Genomic DNA, 21637 nt, shown 5'->3' with positions numbered 1-21637 from the left:
CCACCTTACACCAAATGCAGGTCAGGCAAGCCTGTCTCCAAGAGTTAGTAGTTGGACATATGAAGCTCAGCCTTTCAGAGTAGGGCATTGACTGTTCCAGCTCATCAAGTAGAAGCAAGGCACTGGCTGAACTATTGTGGCCTCACTGTGTGCCACAAACAAGGACTCATTAGTGTAACTCTCTAATCTAGCATCTCTTATTTTTTAAACAGCATTTCACTACGTGAAATTATAAAACACCACATAATATATAATATCTACTTTTATTATTATTATTTTTTAATAAAGATACAGAGTCTGTGCCACCTAGGCTGGAGTGCAGTGGTGTGATCACAGCTTACTGCAGCCTAAAACTCCCGGGCTCAAGTGACCCTCCCACCTCAGCCTCCTGGGTAGCTGGGACTACAGGCACACACTACTATGCCATGATCTACTTATTACTTATTTACTCTATTCTCTGTCTTCTTCCTCTAAAATGAAAGCTCCATAAAGGCAAGGACTTGTCTTAGTCACTGCTATCACCATTACCTAGAACAGTGTCTGGCAGGCACTCAACAAAAATTTGAAGAATGGGATACAAATTAATATTGTATGATAACAATAATGATGATGATCATTATCACTTTATATGCCAAGCAACTGTTTTAAATCCTTAATATTCATTGGTCCATCACATCCTCACAACAACGCTAGTTTACAGATGAAAACTTTGAGGCATAGGGAGTGGAAGTGATTTGCCCAAGGTCACAACTGATAAAGCCAGGATTTGAATCCAGGCAGTCTTGATCAAAAGTCTCTATTTCCTTGGGAAGTTGAAGCTGCAGTGAGCTGTGATTGCACCACTGCACTCCAGTCTGGGTGACAGAGTGACACCCTATCTCAAAAAAAAAAAAAATCCCTATTAATAACCACTAGGCTAAATGTTTCTCATTAATTCCTACCTTTTAAGGGATGAGTAATATAAAATAGGAGACAGAACATGGGCTTTGGAATGAAACAAACCAGGTTTTAAATTCCCAGTCTGATATTTTCCTAGCCATGTAACCTTGTACCAGTTACTTAAACTACGTTGTCCTCTTTCTTCAAAATGGGAATAAAAATATCTGTTTCTTAGAATGGCTGTGAGTTTTAATGAGATAACCTAAGTAAAGTTCTTTCTGCAAAGCCTGACACACACATTACATAAAGGGTCACTATTATTGTGATGTGTCATTGTTAACTGCATGGTACAGACAGCAAGTGACATAAAGGAATCTAGAGGAAAGAAGAATTACTGAGGAATTACAGGTGAGTCATGGTGATCAGGGAAAAAGTTTCATGTAAATAGATATACTCAAGATCTTCAGCTCAAAGTTACAGAACTGGGGTTGGTGAGCAATAGCTGTGTCAAAACCAGTCTTCATAACAAGGGGGATTTGGGTCCAATATCCCACTCATAAGCTAGGGGGCACCTGATGAGAACACATTATGAAACATCTAATTAATATCTGACTACATCAGTTAACAATTAACTACTGAGCACCTACTTGGTGCCAAGCATAAAGATAAACTCAGTGCTGATTGTTGAGGCAGTGGTGAAACCTAGAAAAATAAACATTTGATTATGGAGTGTGGAAGACCAATGATGGAATGATGCTGGCAGTGTTAACACAGATGGCTACAACCCAGAGTGAGTTAAGGCAAGCCTTTCTGGGTGACACAGGCCTCCTATTTGTCTCACGAAGCCAGGTGAAGAAAGCAGAAAGATGTTGGAGACCGAGGGATCTGTGTGAGCATCGGTAGGGAACACCGTGGTGCAGTTTTACAGTGGAGCATGAACAGAAGGCAAAGAGACCCAAGATGGGAGGCTGGAAAGGAGAGAAGGAGTCTGGCCACAGAGGAGCTCCTGGGTTTTGTGAAGCTACCTAGACTTGGTCCTGAGCCACAGATGAATTAAGTAGCCATCTCTGAAATCTCATCTTAATTGTGTGCTTATAGCAAATACACTGTTTCTCCATGAAATACAAACAAAACAGAACTGGGAGAGTGAAAAAATACATTATTTTTTAGGCTTACTGCCGAATTTTCTTTAGGGCCCTATTTTCTTCCTGAGTAGATCACAGGTATTTTTAGCACTACTGTAGTATATCACCACTTCATGACACTGTTCCCCTTTTATGCTCTAAAGTTGTTTTAAATTCAACTCTGTTTAGCAAATGTTACCCTCCCTTTCTCAGCACTATACCCTGAGCCACTTGGTAAATATTTGCTGAATTGGGCTGGATTCATCTAGCAACTACTGTATGAGGTAACATTGTGTCAACAGGCAAGGATGAAACTTAGGGGTAGGCGGAGATAAACAGATGAATATCTGAGCTCACTCACCCTCAATAAACTTGAAATTCTGATGATGCAATTGAGACATGTATATGACAATATATACATACCCCAAAGAGGACTGTAGAGTGCTGCATCCTATCAGTAGTGACCTGTGCAGGTGGTGGGAGTCTGAATCCCACTTCTCACAGCACATTCACCAGATATTCAGCTCTTTGAGGGCAGGGGCCATGTCTCCTTTACTACTAAATATTTACAGACTACCAAATAGTAAGTCTCAGTAAGTTTTTATCAAATGGGTCTGTTTAATCCTAACAATCCTGAGTGGTATTAATCCTTTTAAAAATGTGGAAACTGAGGCTTAGAGAGGTAATATAACTTGCTTGAATTTATAAAGCTAGTAAATGGCATTGTAAAAATAACAATAACAATGATAGTAACAATTTTCCATTCTAAGGAAGCCCACCTTCCATTTATCATTCTCCAAATGTCTCTGCCATGGGATTTGCTTTTCACACTAAGATGGAAAATGTTCTCTCTGGCTGAATGAAACTTGAAGTTTACAATTTGAGTTCTTGAGCTCTTGTTGGCTTTTCTGTGCTGCCAGTTTTAGGAGCTCCAAAAGGCACTGAATGGATTTGGGACAGATGGATCTGCCTACATTGCAGGTAAGAATACCTGTGCCACTAGGCATATACAGCTAAACATATAAAAATGTACAGTGTTTCTTTAGTACAAAGGTTGCCTAATCCCTAGAGGAGAATTAATCCAACTTCAATTCAATGGAATAAATCTTTAGTGAATGCCTACTATGTGCCAGGCACTTTTCTTAACACTTCTAAAGTAAAATATACAGTACTCTATGTCCCTGTCCTATCTCCCATTGTGATAAAATAAATCCTTATTCACCTTCTCACATAGTAAAACACAAAGGGCAGCTAGTAAACCCTCAAGGACAGAGACTGACTTATCTTTGTAGAGGAGTACAGAGCTAACACATAGTAGGCACTTTAATACATTTTCATGGAACTGAATAAATTTTTGAAATTTTATTCTGGAATCAGACAAATCTGGGTTCAAATCAAATCCTGGCCCAACCAATTACTGGCAGTGTAACCTTAATTTACTCCTCAAAACCTCAGTTAGCTTGTCCATAAAATAGAGAAATCAACATTTACCTTTCAAGTTTGTTCTAAGGATTAAAAGGGATGGTGTTTGTAAGGCACAGTGCCTGACTCATATCAAGAGCTCAAGAAATGAAAGCTAATCTTATGATTTCTAGTCCCACCTCTAGGTCACCTTCACTACTGATTATTGTCACTTTTATTATTACATTGCAGGTTTTGCTACATAGCACAACCAAGGCATAAGGTTTCCTAGTTAATAAATACTTTGGTTAATAGAGAGCCCCAACATATAACATGCAGACATCAGTAGTTATCAAAGATGTAGGATATGATGATTCATATTAAATCTAAAACAACTAGAAGTCATCCTTTCTTTAATAATTCGGAAGATACTAGAAATCTTGCATTGCATAGTTCTAAAAAAGCTGACTGTTATTTTTCCTTTGGATAGTACAGCACTCACTATTATCTAGACCAGTATTTCTCAAACTTTTCTGACCATGACCCAACAAAGTAAAACAAAAAAGTAAGGAACATATTGAACACCATACTGAACACCACAGCTTCATATCACAACTCAGAACATAGGTAACTGAAACAAAGATTCATGAAATAATACTTACCCTTAATAAGTACCACCCAATGATACTTTCTTTTCTATTTCATTCAATTCTATAATTCCATTGTTTTAATTTTTAATGCCGGTTAAGACCCAATAAACTATCCACAGGTAAAACTAGAATCTAGTAACTTACTAATATTGTTATCCTGTCCAATAGAGTGTATCAAGGATACAACTCAACGGATCCTCCCATTAAGCCATGAAGTTGTATTCATTCTGTTTTACATATTAAGAGATTGAAGGTCAGAAAGGTTAGGTTAGTTGGGCTAAATAGGCTCCCAGAAGTTGATGACAGATCCAAGATCCACAAGTCTAACTCTGTAGTTCAGGCTCTTTAAAAATCAAAAATAAAAACAAAACCCCCAACAAAAGCCATATTATGACAACCTAATTCAATAAACTTTTTTTGAGTACTTACTATGTACTAGACATTGAAATAAGAGAGGATTTGACATGATCTATGCCCTCCAGGGCTAACAGATGACCAGTCAAGACAAGCATGCCTTGGTACATGTACTTGCAAGTTTGAAGTGGGTACATTTTTATACTGGAGAAAATAAGCATATTCCCCACTCACCACCATCTTCTCTCTGGCCACACATTATCCCACAAAATGAGCACTGGGTACCTGTTGGTGAGAGAATGCAGTGTACTCCTCTAATGACACATTTCTTTACAATCTGAAGTAAAGTTGATGTTTTTCCTCCTACTGCTTTCTGCCACTGTAACCCTAAAAGCAGTCCTTAATGTGACTTCACCAATGAGCATCATCATCATAACATCACATTATGACCAGAAGAGTGCTCTAATGCCAATTCCCCTAACCAATATCTAATTTAGAAGTATCTTTAGGGTGACTTCAACTTCTGAGAAATAATGGCTTAATAAAGACAGGTCTTGACCCTGAAAAAGAATTAAGAAAGGACAGTCCTCTGACCTAAGACATTCCATAGCTACCACTTCAAAGTAAAAACCAAGTCAAAACAACTGAACCTTCCTAAATCATAGCTTTTACCTACCTCTTTGTAGCTTTATCTTTACACAACGTATGCTGCATTCACACCAGATTACTTACAGTTTCTTAAGTAGGCCTTGTAAGTTCCCATCTCTATGTCTTTATTCATATGATTCTCTCCATGTGGAATTCCCCTTTCTTCTAATTTTTCCATCTATCCAATTTCCCTGGCTCTACTCAAATGGCATTTCCTCCATGAAGCTTGTCTCCTTCCCCCAACAAGAACTAATGTCTCCCTCTTCTGTATATTGTACCTCCTCTGCTGAGACACTGTCCACATCATTCTGCTTGTCATTGTCCTTGCTTACTATATTTTAAATACTATGATGTTCCAGGATGCATCTAGAATATGGTTTATATGCAACAGACATGCAATATATATATATATATATTTGTTGATTATCCAATGAAAAATTTGATATAGAAAAGAAATTACCTTATTTTTCCCCCAAGAAAAGTAAACTTTGGCTGAGCTGGACATATTCCCAAACGCTCTGGAGCAAAGACTTCTGATATTACTAAACATGCAAGCTTAGTCAAGTGGCTAAGCTTTATTTTCTATAAAAAAGAGTTAAGAGTACCTGCCCTAATTACATTAAAGAGATCAAACTGACACCATAGGGCAAAAATTATACAAGGCTGAGTGAATATGAAAGATGATCTCTATGGTCACAGATCTGTTACGAGCAGAACTATGCTGAGAACAGCTGAAGTTCTAGAAGGCGAACTTGTTCTTCTGTTCTTGGGAAATGGACATGGGATAGTTCAGGAAGAATACTGTTAAGATTATACCAACTGCAAGCCCATGCCTCCAAAATTCAATGACTGGAGACCTGTTTAAGAGTTCTTACTAAAGCAGTTCTAAGCTCCAAGTCTTTTTTCTTCTCATGAAAAACTTCAGCCAGAAATCTAAAAAAAAGAAGGAACTGAGATTCAAGTATTGACCTAAATATGGATGAATTTTTAACTTTTAAATAAACAAACACCTACCTAGCAAGAAGGTCCTAAGAATATCCAACCTTCTCACTTTGCCTGCTCAAATCACTAAATCATTTCTTTTTTGTCCTTCATTAATAGGCATGAGATTTTCCAAGGCTAAAATATGGAGAAACATCTTCTATACCATCCCTTCTCCAAAATCAAGTCCCTCCTGCTTTTTACAGATATATTTCTGCCCATACAAACACAGTCTAAAAACTAACCAAATTCTTCCAGAGAGCTTGCACATCACATACAATATGTACAGACACACACCTGCAAAATCCTCCAAAGATTCTTGGTGAAGATTAAAATAGATTCATATGGAAAGAGAAAAGTTTTATTGTCTGCCTGTTTCATAGCAAAGGATCTTTTTCTTTCCTTCCTTCCTTTCTTTCTTTCTTTCTTTCTTTCTTTCTTTCTTTCTTTCTTTCTTTCTTTCTTTCTTTCTTTCTTTCTTTCTTTCTTTCTTTCTTTCTTTCTTTCTTTCTTTCGCATAAGACCTGCAAAAATGGCATTTGGGATATCAGATCAACTAATAACCCCTTTCCCTAGTTTTAAGGATTAAATTGAAGAAAAACTTTGACTTCCCTTTACACCCTTCCTGTAAGCATATGAAGTAGAATTCAAAATCAGTGTTTCAAGATTGTGTTTTCAATTTGAATCTTGAATCCCTTCAGGACAATTTGTATTATTTCTTCATAATGGGAACAGGTCACAGCAACAGGTCCCCATTTAGAACAATTTGTGAATTTATTTATGGTGCCTATTTATTTATTTCCCCTTTCAGACCCTTGGGAAAAAGGTACAAAATTAGGTTTAACCTAACACCAGTCCTGACGCCACCCATTACCCCTTCCCAAGTGTGTGTAATCAACAACTACACCAAGGCTTTTGTGGTTGTTTTCCTCTTTTCTCTCTCTCTCTTTTTTTTTTTTTTCTTCAAATGGGAGGGTAATGAATTGAGGGTCAGCATTCTGCTCACATCCTGCACATCTCTTCAGTCAATCTGATCACTTCTAGAGGTGTTCACACTGCCAAAGCCATCCATCATCCTGCCTTGCCAAGCAGAAGGAAAACTGACGGCAAGTTACGAAAATCTCATTAAGCCACTTTTTGCCTCAACCTCTTCACCATTCCGTGAGAAACAGAACTTCAAAGTTCAGCCTATTGGGAAAACAAGGGGAAAGGAGGAAAAAAGCTGATATAGTGAAGAGGAAAAAAATAGATCTGAAGTAAGTTGGTTTCTGGGAAAAAGTCAAATAATTTGCAAGTTACAATACACAGACAGCAAAGACGGGACCATATCAATTAAGCTCAGCCTATTTTTATTTTCTTTCTGGCTGACTTCTAACTTTCCTAACAGGCTCTTTCATGAAATTAAAAAAACAGCACTGGTTAAAATGAATTTTATCTTCATCATTTTTCTCTTTTGACAACTAAATCCCAAGTGAATTCTAATTCCAAAGGAGATCATGGATATAGCCTGTAAAATCCTAGGAGGATACAGAAAACTTAATAAAGCCATACAATTCCGAGAAAGAACTGAGGGCTTGTCTATATAGAAAAAAACAACAACACTGTGTGCCACCCTTCTTGCATGCTGGGGACAGTATGGAGACTGTGAGGGTAGCATGCAATGTCACTGCCCAGGACATCTGGCATGGGCAGATGGGCCTCTTCCTGGGGAAGGGCTTTTGCCAAGGGACAGAAAGACTGACAGACTGGAAGAGACTTAACACCCTCAAAGCACCTTCAATTTTCAAGTTCTATGTATGACTGGTGCCTTCAAATAGTGTTTCTCATCTGATTCTTGCAGAAACCCTGTGAGTTAGATATTCTCATCACCATTTAAAGATGAGGAATTGTGGCTCATGTTGAAGTAACTCATCTGTGATTGCCCAGTTAGTAACTGGAAGAGTTAGGATTCCAACTTAAGTTCAACTAACTCTGAAGTCCTTTGCACTTGCCAGTTTCTTGAGACAAAGAACAATCTTTTTAGAGGCTTGCCTGTACAGGCACACCATGATGTTCCTCGGAGGCCAGAGGCAGACTCACGGTTCTCTGGTCTCTCAGATAGCCTTGCCAACAAAAGCATGGTAATAGTAGTATCTAGTAGAAACAAATCTAATTTTTCTACATGTGTACAGGTCAATATAATACGTTTTTAGCCCCATCTGAACACAGGCCCTCTGGGTCCTAATCACAATAACCAGGTTGCTTTTAAGATTAACTTTTCCACTACAGAGGTGATTAAAATATAATCAAGCTAGAAAGTTATCCTCCCCCAAAGTCACCTAAAACAGAGAAACTCCAAAATAAAACCAATTTACATATTTTAGCCCAAATTAAAAAGTAAAAGCTAAGGATTCCCTTTTAATATCCTGAATAGTAAGTGCACATTTATGTAAAGCTTCCTTTGGGAAATGGTTACTGTGAGGACAACTTTCCCAATATTATTCACAAATATCACTTTTGTTTTGGTGTTACAGTAAGAATCTGGACTTGTGGGAATTGTACTATCTGTACCCAGTGCGTCAACAGAGATAATTAATGTTGAAGACATGTATAATACCAAGAATTTCGGATGTGTGGTTGGCTGCATTACAAAAAGTAACATAAGAAAAGATAAGTCAAATCTGGTCAAAATCACAAATTTCAGGGACTTGGTCGTTTACTCCCTTTTAAGTGAGCATTTTCCTAATGGAAGTTTCATTAGTAAAGATGGCAAGTTCTCAGCCTTTCTGCTACAGACTTTTAAGTAGCACTTAGAACTAAAGTTTATCATTAGAGCAGTATTTACTACTGCTGCATCTTCAAAGGGGGCACTTGAAAACAAAAAGTTCAACTCAGCCTGTTATTTTTCATGTACAAATTAGAAAGCAAACCTTTAAAGGGTTTAGACTGGCAGCTTAGGAAAACACAGAGTACTTGAGAAGCCATCATTGGCACATCCCATGGCACACTGGGGCTCACAGCTGTCTACAACACACGCCACACACACACACACACACACACACACGCACCCCACAGCATTTAGATGTATATGACAAAGTAACTATGATTTCTGCTCCACTAGCAAACTTCCAATTTGGCATGCCAAAAGGGTCACTATCTGTTCAGAAGCTCCTGGGAGGTAACAGAGGAAAAGGAATTCAAAAAGCCACTTATGTCAGAAGCAAGGAGGCAAGATATTCGTGTTTCTGTAAAATTAACCAGTTCCAACCAAGCTTTATGGGCCGCTGACTGAAAGACAAGTTCCTTTCAACAGTCCAAACTTCAATATTTCTTCCTGAGGCTGAAGATGTGGACACATGAAACCTTACAGACTAAAATGTCCAAAAGATCTCTTATTTCCATCTTTTGGAGTCACACCTAGATGCTTATAAATACAGAAGGAAAGACATATATGTACTTGAATGTTCCAGAAGACCTTTTCTCATTATTTGACACAAACCTCATTGTGCAATGTGCCACCTTAAAAATCCCTCACCCTAACTTTATCTCCAATCACAGAGACTTATCCTCTAATTAATTATGTCTTTTGACCACTGTCAAAAGAAAAAGAAATGGTGACCTTGGATTCCATGTTCCAAAGAAATACACATAGTAAGTCCTCAACAAATACATCTTCACCCAACAAGGAATGACAGCCAGTCTCTACTATGAACACTGTTGGCAAAACAACTTCAAGGGCTAAAGGATAACTCATAGAAGCAGGAGAAGATTCAATGCCACGAAGTGCAGACAGAGGAAACCTCCATGCTGTGTTTTTTTCAGAATTCACCATCTTTGCTGGGTCATTTCTCTGCTTCCCCATAGCCTGAAAAAAGAACTAAACTTTCTTTAGAAAAAATATTTATGAACTGTATTTTATAGTTTAAAATGAGTAATTCAAAAATTAAGCTAAAGTTTACATGTTATTTTTCAAATGAAGAGTCCAAGGGAAGTTATTTTCAGGAGAGACCTATGACATATATTTTTTTTTCATTAAAAAATCACATATGCTAGTTTTGCATTTTACTTTTGGGGTTAAAAATAAGACTTTCCAAAAACAACAAAAAACAAAAACGCAAGCACAAAAATTACACTGACCTTATTTCCTCAACACTTCTACTGCTTTCTCAACCAAAATGTATTTAAGGATTCCTTTAGGGCTCTCAGCATTTCTTGATCCTTGTAGAGGGGGATCTTCATTGAGGGGAGAAATACCTTTGGTATTAGATACAACAAGGATCTGAATATGAGCTCCCCTAAAGCAAAACTGGTTGGTCCTAAAATGGTCTGAGCAAAGACAGTCTCAGGGGTGGGGTGGAGAGAAAGAGATAGCTGGAGCTGGAGTGAGAGACAGAGAGAGAGAGAGAGACAGACAGAGAGAGAGAGAGAGAAAGTCACCAGCCTATTAAGAGCCCTGACACTGCGTAAGTTATTTCTTAATTAATGTACAAGGGAAAGCATAAATATTACCATTAAGCAGAGTGGATGTGAACATCCAAAGCAAGCTAGCTGGCTGATTGCTGTCTTATTTTTTTGTTCTTTTTTAACAATTCCATTTCCAAACTGCTCAATTCCTAACACTGATGCTCCAAAGCTACTGTGAATACACTGCCTGAATACTTAATGAAGTAAACAACAAACAAAATGGCTTATCTTTGGTGCCCCCAGCTAGCATCCCAAACTGGATATAATTAAAGGTGTGAACAAGCAAGCAAGGAAGTAATGGGCCTGCAAAGTCAAGGTTCTGAGAAATTATCGGGCATCCTGCACTGCACCAGTTCAAATTTATCACTCATTATCTCCTATACCGGAAAGATGCAGACCCACATGTTGGTGCTCTTCTACACTCTTGTCCTCCAGCCTTTTTTTCCTTTTCACTGCTAAATAGCTAATTTAAGACAATTACTGCTTGTGACTCCCACCCACCCACAGATCACTTTTTCTTTTTTTTTTTTTTACCCTTAGAAAACCAGTGACCTATAAAAGCCCTTTACCCCTAAAATACGTGGAGATTTCAAAAATATAAGGATGTTCCTAATACACACACACTTGCACACCAACTTACAAAGCAAAGCACAGATGTTAACACTTCCATCTTACCTCCTCCTTATTTTTACCAATGGTAAAGACTAGGTTCAAATGCCCTCAAAGAAAAACATCCTGCCCACCCACCCCATACACACACACATATCCACATACACACATTTTAATTCATACCCAGGCCCTTGATTGAAGGGATGGCTTTTAGCTCACACACATTGTTATGGATTTGCACACTTATAATTTCTTAAGTGGCAGCTAAAGAAAGGTGTTTGGTTACTAACAGACTGCAGGGTCTGAATATATCTTTTTTAACGAATATTTGAAATTTCATATTTTTCTAATAAGAGAACTCTTGGAGTCATGAAGAGAAACCAGTTCTTATGGGAAGCAGCCCAGTTTGGTTTTCTTTCCATTTATAGATGCACATATACTTGCAAGTAAGTGTGTATACATGTTTAGTAATACCAAATAAGGAAAGCCTAAGACAGGTGCAGGAATCCGCAACACACTTATACTGATATGCACAGAGTCTCTCTGCCTCTCTTCTCGCACACACACACTTTCCACATATACATTAAATGGATGGGGAATGGATAGTGGTAAATGAAAGGTTGATTTTACTTTCAAAAGGAGAATTGACCAAATCTGTACAACATGGCCCGTCGACTGGACAATAGTAAGATAAAAGCTTGAAAATGTTCATGTCCCTTCCTAGCCCCAAAATTCCCAATGACATTGGGAAAAAAATACTGCATTGCAGCATTTGCCAGCGCATACTCGTGTGTTTAGCATCCGCTGGCCAGCTCACCAACAAATGTACATATTAAATGTCTAGGCATATAAATTAACTGCCTGGTGGCCACAGATCACTGGAGCTAATGAAGAAATTTGTCAAGGCCAAAGTACTTTTGTCTATGTATGATGACCTCTGTGAAGACAACCACTTCTTACTTGAGGTACATACAGACAATTTGTTTCTTTTTTAAAAAAAAATTAAAATAAGGTATTAAGATGCTCAGGGCTAAATGAAGCAGCATATCTCCTCATGGAAGAAATAGTATTTGGCCTACATATAGGAAAAGAACCCATCTATAATAAGGAAATAAGTGTAAAGGGAAGAAATCAAACCAAAGAAAAGGACTTACTCTGAGGAAATCCTATTGTTGTTCATAGTAACTCTAACTTGAGAAAAACACCTCAATTCATCCACAAGTCCTTTTAGAGATATTGAACACACACACACAAAGCACCATTCATGCAATAATTTCTAGATATGAAATTTCAAATAGCCTATCCCTAATAGAAATCCTAAGTTTAAAATATCTGAAGTCTAAAGTGTCCCAAACCCAATTTCAAGACTAAGTTTAGAACTAAAAGGCAAATGCGCAGTTCATTGTCTTTCTCTCTCTTTTTAAATACTCTATTGTTATTATCTCACAACAATCTGGCCTTCCTCTCATAACAACACCCTCATTTTCAAAGGACCAAGGAAGGGGTATTGGGAGAGAAAAAGTTTTAAGGTTTTGTGCAAACCAACAAACAGAAGCAAGGCCATCTGTATCTGGCCAGGAGAATGACTTGAATGAATGGCAGGTAGAAATGAATGGGACTGAGATCACAAATTAATGGTTAAGTTGTTTGTGAGATATTAAATTGTCTTGTAAATCAACGATTCTCAAAGTAATTTTTCAGCTACTTCCCCATCTATGTTAATTTTACCCTTTCAAAAATTTAAATATTAAATGATTTAGCTGTTATGTTACTATGAGATACATGGACATTCTGATCATTAAAACTGCGACTCAGTCAGATGTTTTTTGCAGAAATATTTCCAATTGGATTTTCGTTTCTTAATAAATGCACATTCAGCCTTGTGCTTCCATAAAGGCACACCTCCACATGAAGGTAGTAGGCATTAATATTTTTAGACAAAGGATCAAGAAAGGTCAGCATCAGAACCACGTGTCTTTTTTACAACCCAAGCCAAGATGACACTTCTTACAGAAATTATTTTCCCCTAACTAAAAATTGCCAGAAAATTCTCAGAAAATAAAAAAGGAAACTATATTAGAGACTTAAAAAATTCTATTTTTTTAAAGGTGACACACAGGCTTATGCACTCAACATATGGCCGCAAGGTTCAAGTGTATGACAAAAAACATAAGTTTATTTATTTTTATCTCAAGAGTAAAAACAAAATTTTTAAATCCCCTAATAAGAAGAGAAAACAAAAAGACGCATCTGCAAGGAAAAAAGAATTGGGGGTGGGGGGGGGATTTGCAATGAAGAGAGTAAAAATTAAGGGTACTTTCAATAAAGCCAATTATATTTCCTAATCTTTTAATGTATTTCAGCATTTTTAAATCTCTCATTTTTGGGCTTACAATTAGCTCTCTGATCATGTATCTATTTTGTCCTTTAGTAAAAAAACCCTAACGGATCACCATTTCAGTTGTTTTTACGCTATCTCCTGTTCACCCAAGTACTACACCTTTCAATCCTTATGGTACCCACCATCATGAGAAAAAGAGACTATTAGTAAAACGCATTTAGAGAAAAAAAGAGAGATGCTTGTCACCCAGTGAACACATGGGTCCCAGACATTCAAAGACACTAATATAAAAATCAGCTTTTCTCTCAGTTTGTGCCAAGACCAGAACCAGGACCAAATGCCAAATGGAAGGCAGTGGTTATGAGAGTGTAAGCCTGATGGATCCTGTGACTGTGGGCATGGGGAAAGAAGGAAAGCAAAAAGCTCTTAATTTATTATTTTGTAAAGTAATTTCTACTGAGGAAAAAAAATGAGAGGTACAATGAATTCCCCTGAAACTATAGTATCAACATCCGATTTAGTAAAAATACCAATATCACCTAACCCCAAATCATTGCTTAGGGTAGATCTATTCTACCTATATTTTTCCTATGAATATTCGCTGGACATTTCTAAGAAATCATTTGCAGAACCTATCAGCTGTGGGAGTTCACTATTATGCTTCCGTCAACTTCATTCAATATAATTTACATTTTTTTCAAATGGTCTCACAGGATTCCTTGAGATTTTTCGCATGTACAATTTCATAGCAGGGAAAAGGGGGAAAAAGGAAAAAAAAAAAAGCAAGATTCCCTACCCTCCCTTCCCCCTCTCCTCCTCTCTGGGTTTTTTAAACAACAACTACAACAACAACAACAAAAACCACACACACACACACACACACACACGCACACACACACAAAAACAGGGGAGACAGAATAGATGCTTAAAAATAGATTTCTAAAAATCACTGTAAACCAGAGTTAGAAATGTAATTAACACCTATTAATAACGAATAATTAAAGTTGGGCTGGCCACAAAGAACAGCAAAGATAATCGAGGTCCTGTCCCCCTCCCCTTTTTTTTACACTGTTTGCAGTGTGTTCTCATGATAGCCACCTGCTCCCTACTCGGCTTCTCCTCTGTTCGTTTCCCCGGCAACCTTTCATTGGGTTTTCCTCCCAGCTATCGCTTTCAGTTGGGCTGCTCGGTCTAATCTTATTTGTTTTACACCCATCAAAACAAGCAGCCAGACAAAGGCAATCCTCTAAGAATGGGAAAAAGACCACAGCTTTGTTATAACATCTATGCAGAGCAAAAAGTCCTCCCCAGGCTTTTCTAGGGAAAAATAAGTAAGATGGTTATGAATTTACAGCCTGCCCCCATACCCAGCTCTGAAACCCCGTGAAACCTATTGCTGGTGAAAATTCAAAGTCAAAGTGGGCACTCGTGGCATCTAATCATGCCATTTCGTGCCATATCTTCAGGGTCAACATCAGGCGACAGAAGCGGCACTCAAGGAGTTTCCCTGCTTCTTTTTTCAGAAAAAGATGATGCTAAAAATAGATTTACTACTTCGGCAGAAAGGTTTTCCAGTTCCCCTTCCACATCCGAAAGTCCTGTTTCACAATTGCATCTGCTGGTACTGAATCTCACCTCCTCCACCCCTCATTCCCATCCTTCCCCATCACTCCTAGCATGAGACTGAAAAAGAAATGTGCCTTTAACTTTAGCAGTCGTGTAATTCCGTTGAAGGCTCACAGAGGCTGTGGACACGCCAGCCAACAGTGACGGTGACATTGATTGTCAAAAAAGACACCAACCTTCCTTGGCTAAAATGTGTGCTTGCTGGAAGAGGCAGTGTGTGTGCCTTGTGTGCATGCAGTGCCATTACACTTGGAGATGGATTCTGGTTTTCAGAAAAGAGAAATACTAATAAACACACACATACATACACACACAAACGATCAGCACAGTGATTTACGACGCACAGTCCAGCATCCTTACACATACACACATACAAGCACACACACACACACACACACACACACACACACACACACACACACACAGGGCTGGGACCTCCAGGCTGCCTTCCTCTTTTCACTTACCATCTTCAAGCCATTCCACTCCATCTGTGATCAGAAGAAGATGGACCCTCACACAGTGTGTCAAAAGCGGAAAGGAACGTTATGTAAAAGCTGACATTCCTTCTTACAGAGCTGCTGCCCAGAGAAGGAAGCAACAACTCAACACGCCAGGCACTGCTACACATACAAGCCGCCTCCTCTTTTTTATGAGGTCATGACAGGAAACTCTTTGAAATACAAGATGCAGCATTTACTGAAGCCCAAATAAATCACTCTCTTTGCCGTTTTGACTGCGCAGTCCCCCGAAACACAACTGCCCATCTCAATGTTCAGTATCCAGGAGCTGCCTCTCGAGGTTTAAATTTCCAGCACGGACATTGAGAGATTCCTAACCCCGCTGCATCCACCCCCGGCCCCACAAAACCCAGGCACGTAGACAAACCCCCTCTCCCTTACAAAAAAGAAAACCCTTCTTTTGCCATTATGTCTCAAGTAATATAACCTCTTTCAATAAACCAGCAATTATTTCAGCCCTCCCTCTCCACCCCTTGCCTTTATGTTGAAGGGAAAACTGACAACGACTTGTTAAAAATGACAATCTTATATCCCCATTGCTTTTCAATAAAAGGACCTACCCGCACTCTCTACACAAAAGAGATAGTAAATGTAGGAACCGAACAGCAGCACAGAACTAAACTCTTGTGCAGACATAAGACTGGTCAAGGTGTAGATGCTTTTCTTCCCTCCAGCAACACAAACAACAGATTATAAATCTAGTCATACCTACCATAACCATTCTTATTGGCAAATATTGGGTCTCGCAGAGCTTCGACTCTTCTGTTAAAATTTGCAAAGATTTCAGAATATATATTTAAAATGACTACTATTGTTATATATAATTAAAGATCCACAAAACACAGTGTGGATGATTGTAAAGCAAATCAATTATTTTTGGGGGGGTGGGCGGGGGAGAGAAAGAAAAAAAAGAAAAGGAGCAGTGAGCTGAAACCCCCGATTCTAGGATGTAGATAAGAACAACTGAACAGAGCCTTGCTGAAATTGGCTCGAAGCTTCCCCTTTTTACATCCATTTATGGGACCATCTGTCAGCCGAAGCCCGGATCTGATTGGCTGGGGAAACGAAGGGAGGCGTTGCAACATCAGGTGCTATTTAAATTAGCTACTGCCAGATTGACGATGTTAATGATTTGGTGACCTCTACAACAACAGAGACCAGATTTCTGAACTGCTTCTTGTGTCTGGTAATTAAGGCCCGGCTGAAGCAACAACAGCCATACTTGTATTTTTACCTTTTCCCTCCTCCCAGCTCAAAAGTACTGTAACAACTGCAGGTCACTGGAGGCTTGCAAACCTTAACTAACAGTGGGAGGGTCCTTCTTTTCTCATCCTGAGGGCCAAACCATCCCACTCCTCTGATGGAGGGCTTTTCCACTGTAGAATATTTTCAACCACCTTATCTTTCTAGACAGTTGCTTTCTAGCGAAATGCATATTTAATGATCTGCCTGTAGGCTTAAAGATACAACAAAAGCACTTTAATGTGCTAATTCATCTACAATTTAACTTTATTATTTCCAGATATTGCTGATTTTTAGTAAGTAATGCTCCTTCTCCAGCTAACATGGCCAACATTTCAAAAGCAAGCAAGTTGGGGATTAAGCTTGTTCCGTGAACTAGGTTCATACAAGTTTGTCTCAGAAAACTATTTCCTAATAAACAAAAAGAAAAAAAATGGTGGGGGTAAGGAAGGGGCAGCTGTCAGCCTCTACCTTTCTGTCTTCTGTCTGAGCTTTTCAAAACTGAGGATGATGAATGATTTATTTAAATGAATTTATTTTTCAAGTTGGATAGGAGCATGATCTGAATTTTTAAAAATCCACTAAAACACATTCTCCTACCGCTTTAGAGAAAGGCAAAACATGCTTTTGACAACAGCCTCATTTCAAAATCTGTGCAGAGTGCTCATTTTGCTTAACTAAATAAGTGATTTTGCTTCTCTCCTTCAAAGGGATGTCTTTTTTTCTTTGGCCTCTTAAGAAATTTGCAAAGAGACATTTAGCCAGTGTGTGGTAAGGTATACAGTTTGTCTGCCTGTTTACACATTTAATAACCTCTACACTACCAAGCCTTCAGTAGTGTATTTTTTGTTCTGGTTTGGGTTTTTTAAGTGGCTTACCTGAGAAGTTCATGCTTCACACCTATGCAAAAGACTAATGTGTTACTATTTATTTAACTCATAATTTAATCAATTTGTTCTTCAATAAATACACAGTGGTAACACATATTACCAAAGACAAAATGCAACGTAATCTTTAATCTTTGACTAGAGTTGGCAGTGAGACGGAACTAGGCAGAGTAGAAATACAGATAAAAAAATATGCTATATTTCTGGGTTTCAAAGTCCAAGAATAAATGGGTTTGTGAAAAATTATTAGAAAAGAAAATAACCTTACATTTTTCAAGATCAAAACTATTCTGTCCAAGATGCTGTTTCATGAACACACACATATAAACATACGTATATATTCACACTTCAGAAAATACAGATACATCATAAAACAATATGTGTTGGGTACACTGCATAATCCATTAGACTTGAGTACGAATACGTTCAGCTATTATAAATGAAAATACATGAAATAGAAAAGTAAAAATGTTAAAACTATAATTCCTTAAGGTGGAACAATACTCAATTAAGTAAACTTTTAAAGTAATTTATTTAGCAAATGTATAAAATGTCCTGTGAGTCATAATAGTACTACAGTAGCTGTTGAACTGTGTACTGAGGGTGAATTCACAGGTTAAAGTGTTCTAAATGGTTCGGCATATATACACAGAGTAGGTATGTGTGCCCCAAATCAACAACATAAACTCTGAGTGCAATTTCACCAATATTAAAATATTGTGAAAAGTAAACATTAAGACAATGCTGACAAACACAAATAAAAACAGCTCACTTGGAACAAAATATTTACTTAGATTTCTCTGGAGGTTATAAAAGATAAAAATTTTAAAAACCCTTTTCTCCCATCCTTACTAACCTCAGTACACTTAATGAACCACAAATCAACATTAGGTATATTAAAAGGTATTCTGGCCACTTTTCCAAAATAGTAGCTGTATATACAGTATAAATAACTAGCTGGTTTTGCTAGGCTAAAAATTCATGCATTTCGTATATTGATCACTTTTCCACAAACCTCCACTCTAAAGTCTTTCAACAGAATCCTCAAACGAATGCACAAATGTCCTCAGAGGCCTTTTCTCTAAAGACAAAGGCAGAATCCTATTGTTGGGAAAAGTCAACCTTATTATCGCATTTCCAATAGTACCATTCATCTTTCAGAGTGAGGGGCTGACCGCTACATCAGTGATGTGACATTTGTAAAGCAACAGATTCTCAATATATTATCTCAAGAATCAGGCAGGCGAGTCTCCTAGTCATGCATGATTTTTTTTTTTTCTGCCACAATCCACCACCACAGAAAGAAACTTGTCTCACTCAAGCAGCTAAGGCAACCTAAAAATGATATCCCAGCACTGTGGGGCTGCCAGCGCCGCTGTATTCCTCTTACCATAAATGAGCAGTTTCTTGACTCATTAATAACAATTTCCCTTAAAAGAAGTAATCTCATATCAGTCAGCCCCTTGCCACCATGCACACATCCCAAAGGTTGCAGATATCTCAGCATCAGTCGCCGGCAGCCAGCTTTCCCACACAGAGTCCAGATGGACTGTACCAGAAGCCAATTCAGCGTTAATAACTACCTACTCCGCGCAGTGGAGAAGCCTTACGTGGCACAATGGGCTAGGAAACAGCAGCCGGCTGAAACTGCAAATAAAAAAAGACAACCAAATTCTCCAAAAGCTCCAAAAGCACCAAAAGGAAGGAACAGAAATGGAAGCGTGAATTGTATTTCCTTGACTTCCATGAGGCGGAAAAAAAAGAATCCTTCATAAATATAGGGAAAAAAAAGAAGAGGGGGGAAAAACAGATGCTGCCCAGAAAAAAGTGACAAAATATTACCTCATTATTTAACAAAGCAGCATTAAGCGTCCTGCTGATTTCAAACATCTTGCCACAGATTTTGTTTTAAGAGAAACAGATAGAATCCTTTGCAAAGCACTCCGTCTGCAAAGGGTTCTTCAATTTTCTTGCGCACCACGGAACAGTCAATATATTATTTCCCTAGAGTTCGTACATTAAAACCTCTAGTCAGTGAGCTGAATTTTCCCCTTATCTCACACACAGTAGACTCCTGTTATATGTACTGCTCTCTTTGCAAGAGCAGCCTGCCCCAAACATGGCTGGTGTTTAAACTACTCTTTAAAGTAACAGTTCACGATATAACCACCAGGTGGGTAGAGTGCACAGATTCAAATGAACCATCTTAAAAGATTTCTTTTTTTTTTTTCCCTTGGAATAGCTTTTGGGTGTAAAATGTGACATGAGAAACACTAGCATCCTAACAGGCAAGATTGTCTCTCACTGTATCTTGTCAAAATAAATAAATAAACTTCCTTCTCTTGACTTAAAGCAAGGAAACGAAACAATACAAAACAAAACACTGCCACCAATTCTAATAAGAACTGTGAAGAATGAAACACAAGCAAGCTTTGTTTCATTCAGCGAAGGATGAACAAGGAAAATACAATCAACACAGAGCAATGGGGAAGGCCAAAAACCTCATGGAAATATTTCTCTTTAGCAAAAACAGAAAAATATTCACATACAGTGATGAAAACTCAAAAGTGTGCATGTGGATGAAGCACATACAAGATGGAGGCAAGAGTTTAAGGGTGCAACTTTTCTTCTGAGTAGAAATTAGGTTTATTTAATATGGGTCTTTCCTGATAAGAAATAACTGAAAGCTTAAAAGTAAAGACACTGAAAAAAAACAAATACAAAATCTTAAGCCTCTCTTTTAAAAATACAATTATATGAATAGTGATAAACAACCACAAGAGCAAGCCAATCACATATCTCTACCCATTGCTGTTCTTTTTCCCGAAGATCTGCCTCGAAGTGGAACATTTCTGTCGTATACTATTTTGGATGTATAGCTAACTTGGCATCTCCTTTGTACCACTCTATTCCAATTAATCTGCTCCTCTGCCAAGAATAAATAGAATGTCCCAAGTTGAAAGCTCCAAGTGATTTGGGGTATGTTAAAAGGATATAGAACCACCTGAACAAAAATAAATTACATCACTTATATTGTTATATGGCCTGATTTTAAGGAGGATCTTATTATTTATAAAGCATGCAACACCATTCTATGTTCCACATGTGTCTAAAACAGAAACCAACACACACAGATACCTGGGATTTTCTTTTCTTGGCTGGACAAAATTAGAGGTCTGGAACCTCCACATTTTCTTGCAAACACAGGTGTTGACACTAATATTTTCCCAGCCCATCCAGGCCGTATTTAGCCATACACAGTAGTGACTATGTCCTTCATCTTTAAGTCAAGACGGCATCACTTAATACCATTGAACCTCCTTGAATATATTAAGTTTCAAGTGACAATTTTTAACTGGGGAGTGAGAAGGAGGAGTTGCTCTCATCAAATTCTGGTTGTATGAAATAAGCTAATTTGTACACTCACCATATGTCTTAAACACTAATTAAAAAATGTCACTTTCTTCAAACATTAAAATGTAATCAGCCTAGTAAATAAAATATTCTCAAGTTTTCTTGCCTTGGTGCTAATTTAAAGAGTGTTTATCTCAAGGTAACCTCTCTATTTTGATTACCAAGGAAGACTTTTAATTTGAAAAGGGAAAAAGGGGATACTGGGGACTGGGGGGAGTGAGAAGAGAAAACCACTACTGTATGAAGCTGCACAAAGGAAAATAAGATGAAGCGGGTTTTTAAGGACCCATAGTCTTGTTACCCTAAGGCAAATCCAGCCAATCAATACCACCCATTGACGGTCTACCATCTGCCAGGCTATCCAGCGATGTGACTAAACAGACCTGTTCCATATGACTGTAGCCGGCTCATTTTCAGTCGATTAGGGCAGTTCCAGAGCATTCACGTGCAACAGCACAAAACTCCAAGTCAGACTGAGCCTCTCTCTTCACACCAGTCCCTCCGAACACAGCTGCAGACC

At 38.2% G+C, this 21637-nt stretch overlaps 1 protein-coding gene across 12 annotated transcripts in view; it reads right to left on the bottom strand.

Moving 5' to 3' along the window:
* The window catches only part of ELAVL4 (ELAV like RNA binding protein 4), a 161968-nt gene that overhangs the window by 79582 nt on the left and 60749 nt on the right, over nt 1-21637 (bottom strand). For 3 of the 12 annotated variants that reach the window (XM_032160798.2, XM_032160804.2, XM_058442793.1), the window contains exon 1: nt 16287-16565. The exons of 3 other annotated variants lie outside the window; for them this stretch is intronic. In XM_032160798.2, coding sequence (XP_032016689.1) covers nt 16287-16295 — 9 coding nt within the window. In that variant the 5' untranslated portion in view covers nt 16296-16565. Of the gene's footprint in view, nt 1-4693; nt 4787-15520; nt 15655-16286; nt 16566-21637 lie in introns of those variants that run through there. 6 more of the 12 variants (XM_032160800.2, XM_032160802.2, XM_058442792.1 and 3 more) reach the window with 4 other exon arrangements.

Source organism: Hylobates moloch, unplaced genomic scaffold (assembly GCF_009828535.3).
Source record: "Hylobates moloch isolate HMO894 unplaced genomic scaffold, HMol_V3 SCAFFOLD_8, whole genome shotgun sequence".
In the NCBI taxonomy this organism is placed as follows: Eukaryota; Metazoa; Chordata; class Mammalia; order Primates; family Hylobatidae; genus Hylobates; species Hylobates moloch.
This window is presented reverse-complemented; position numbering and strand designations above follow the sequence as displayed.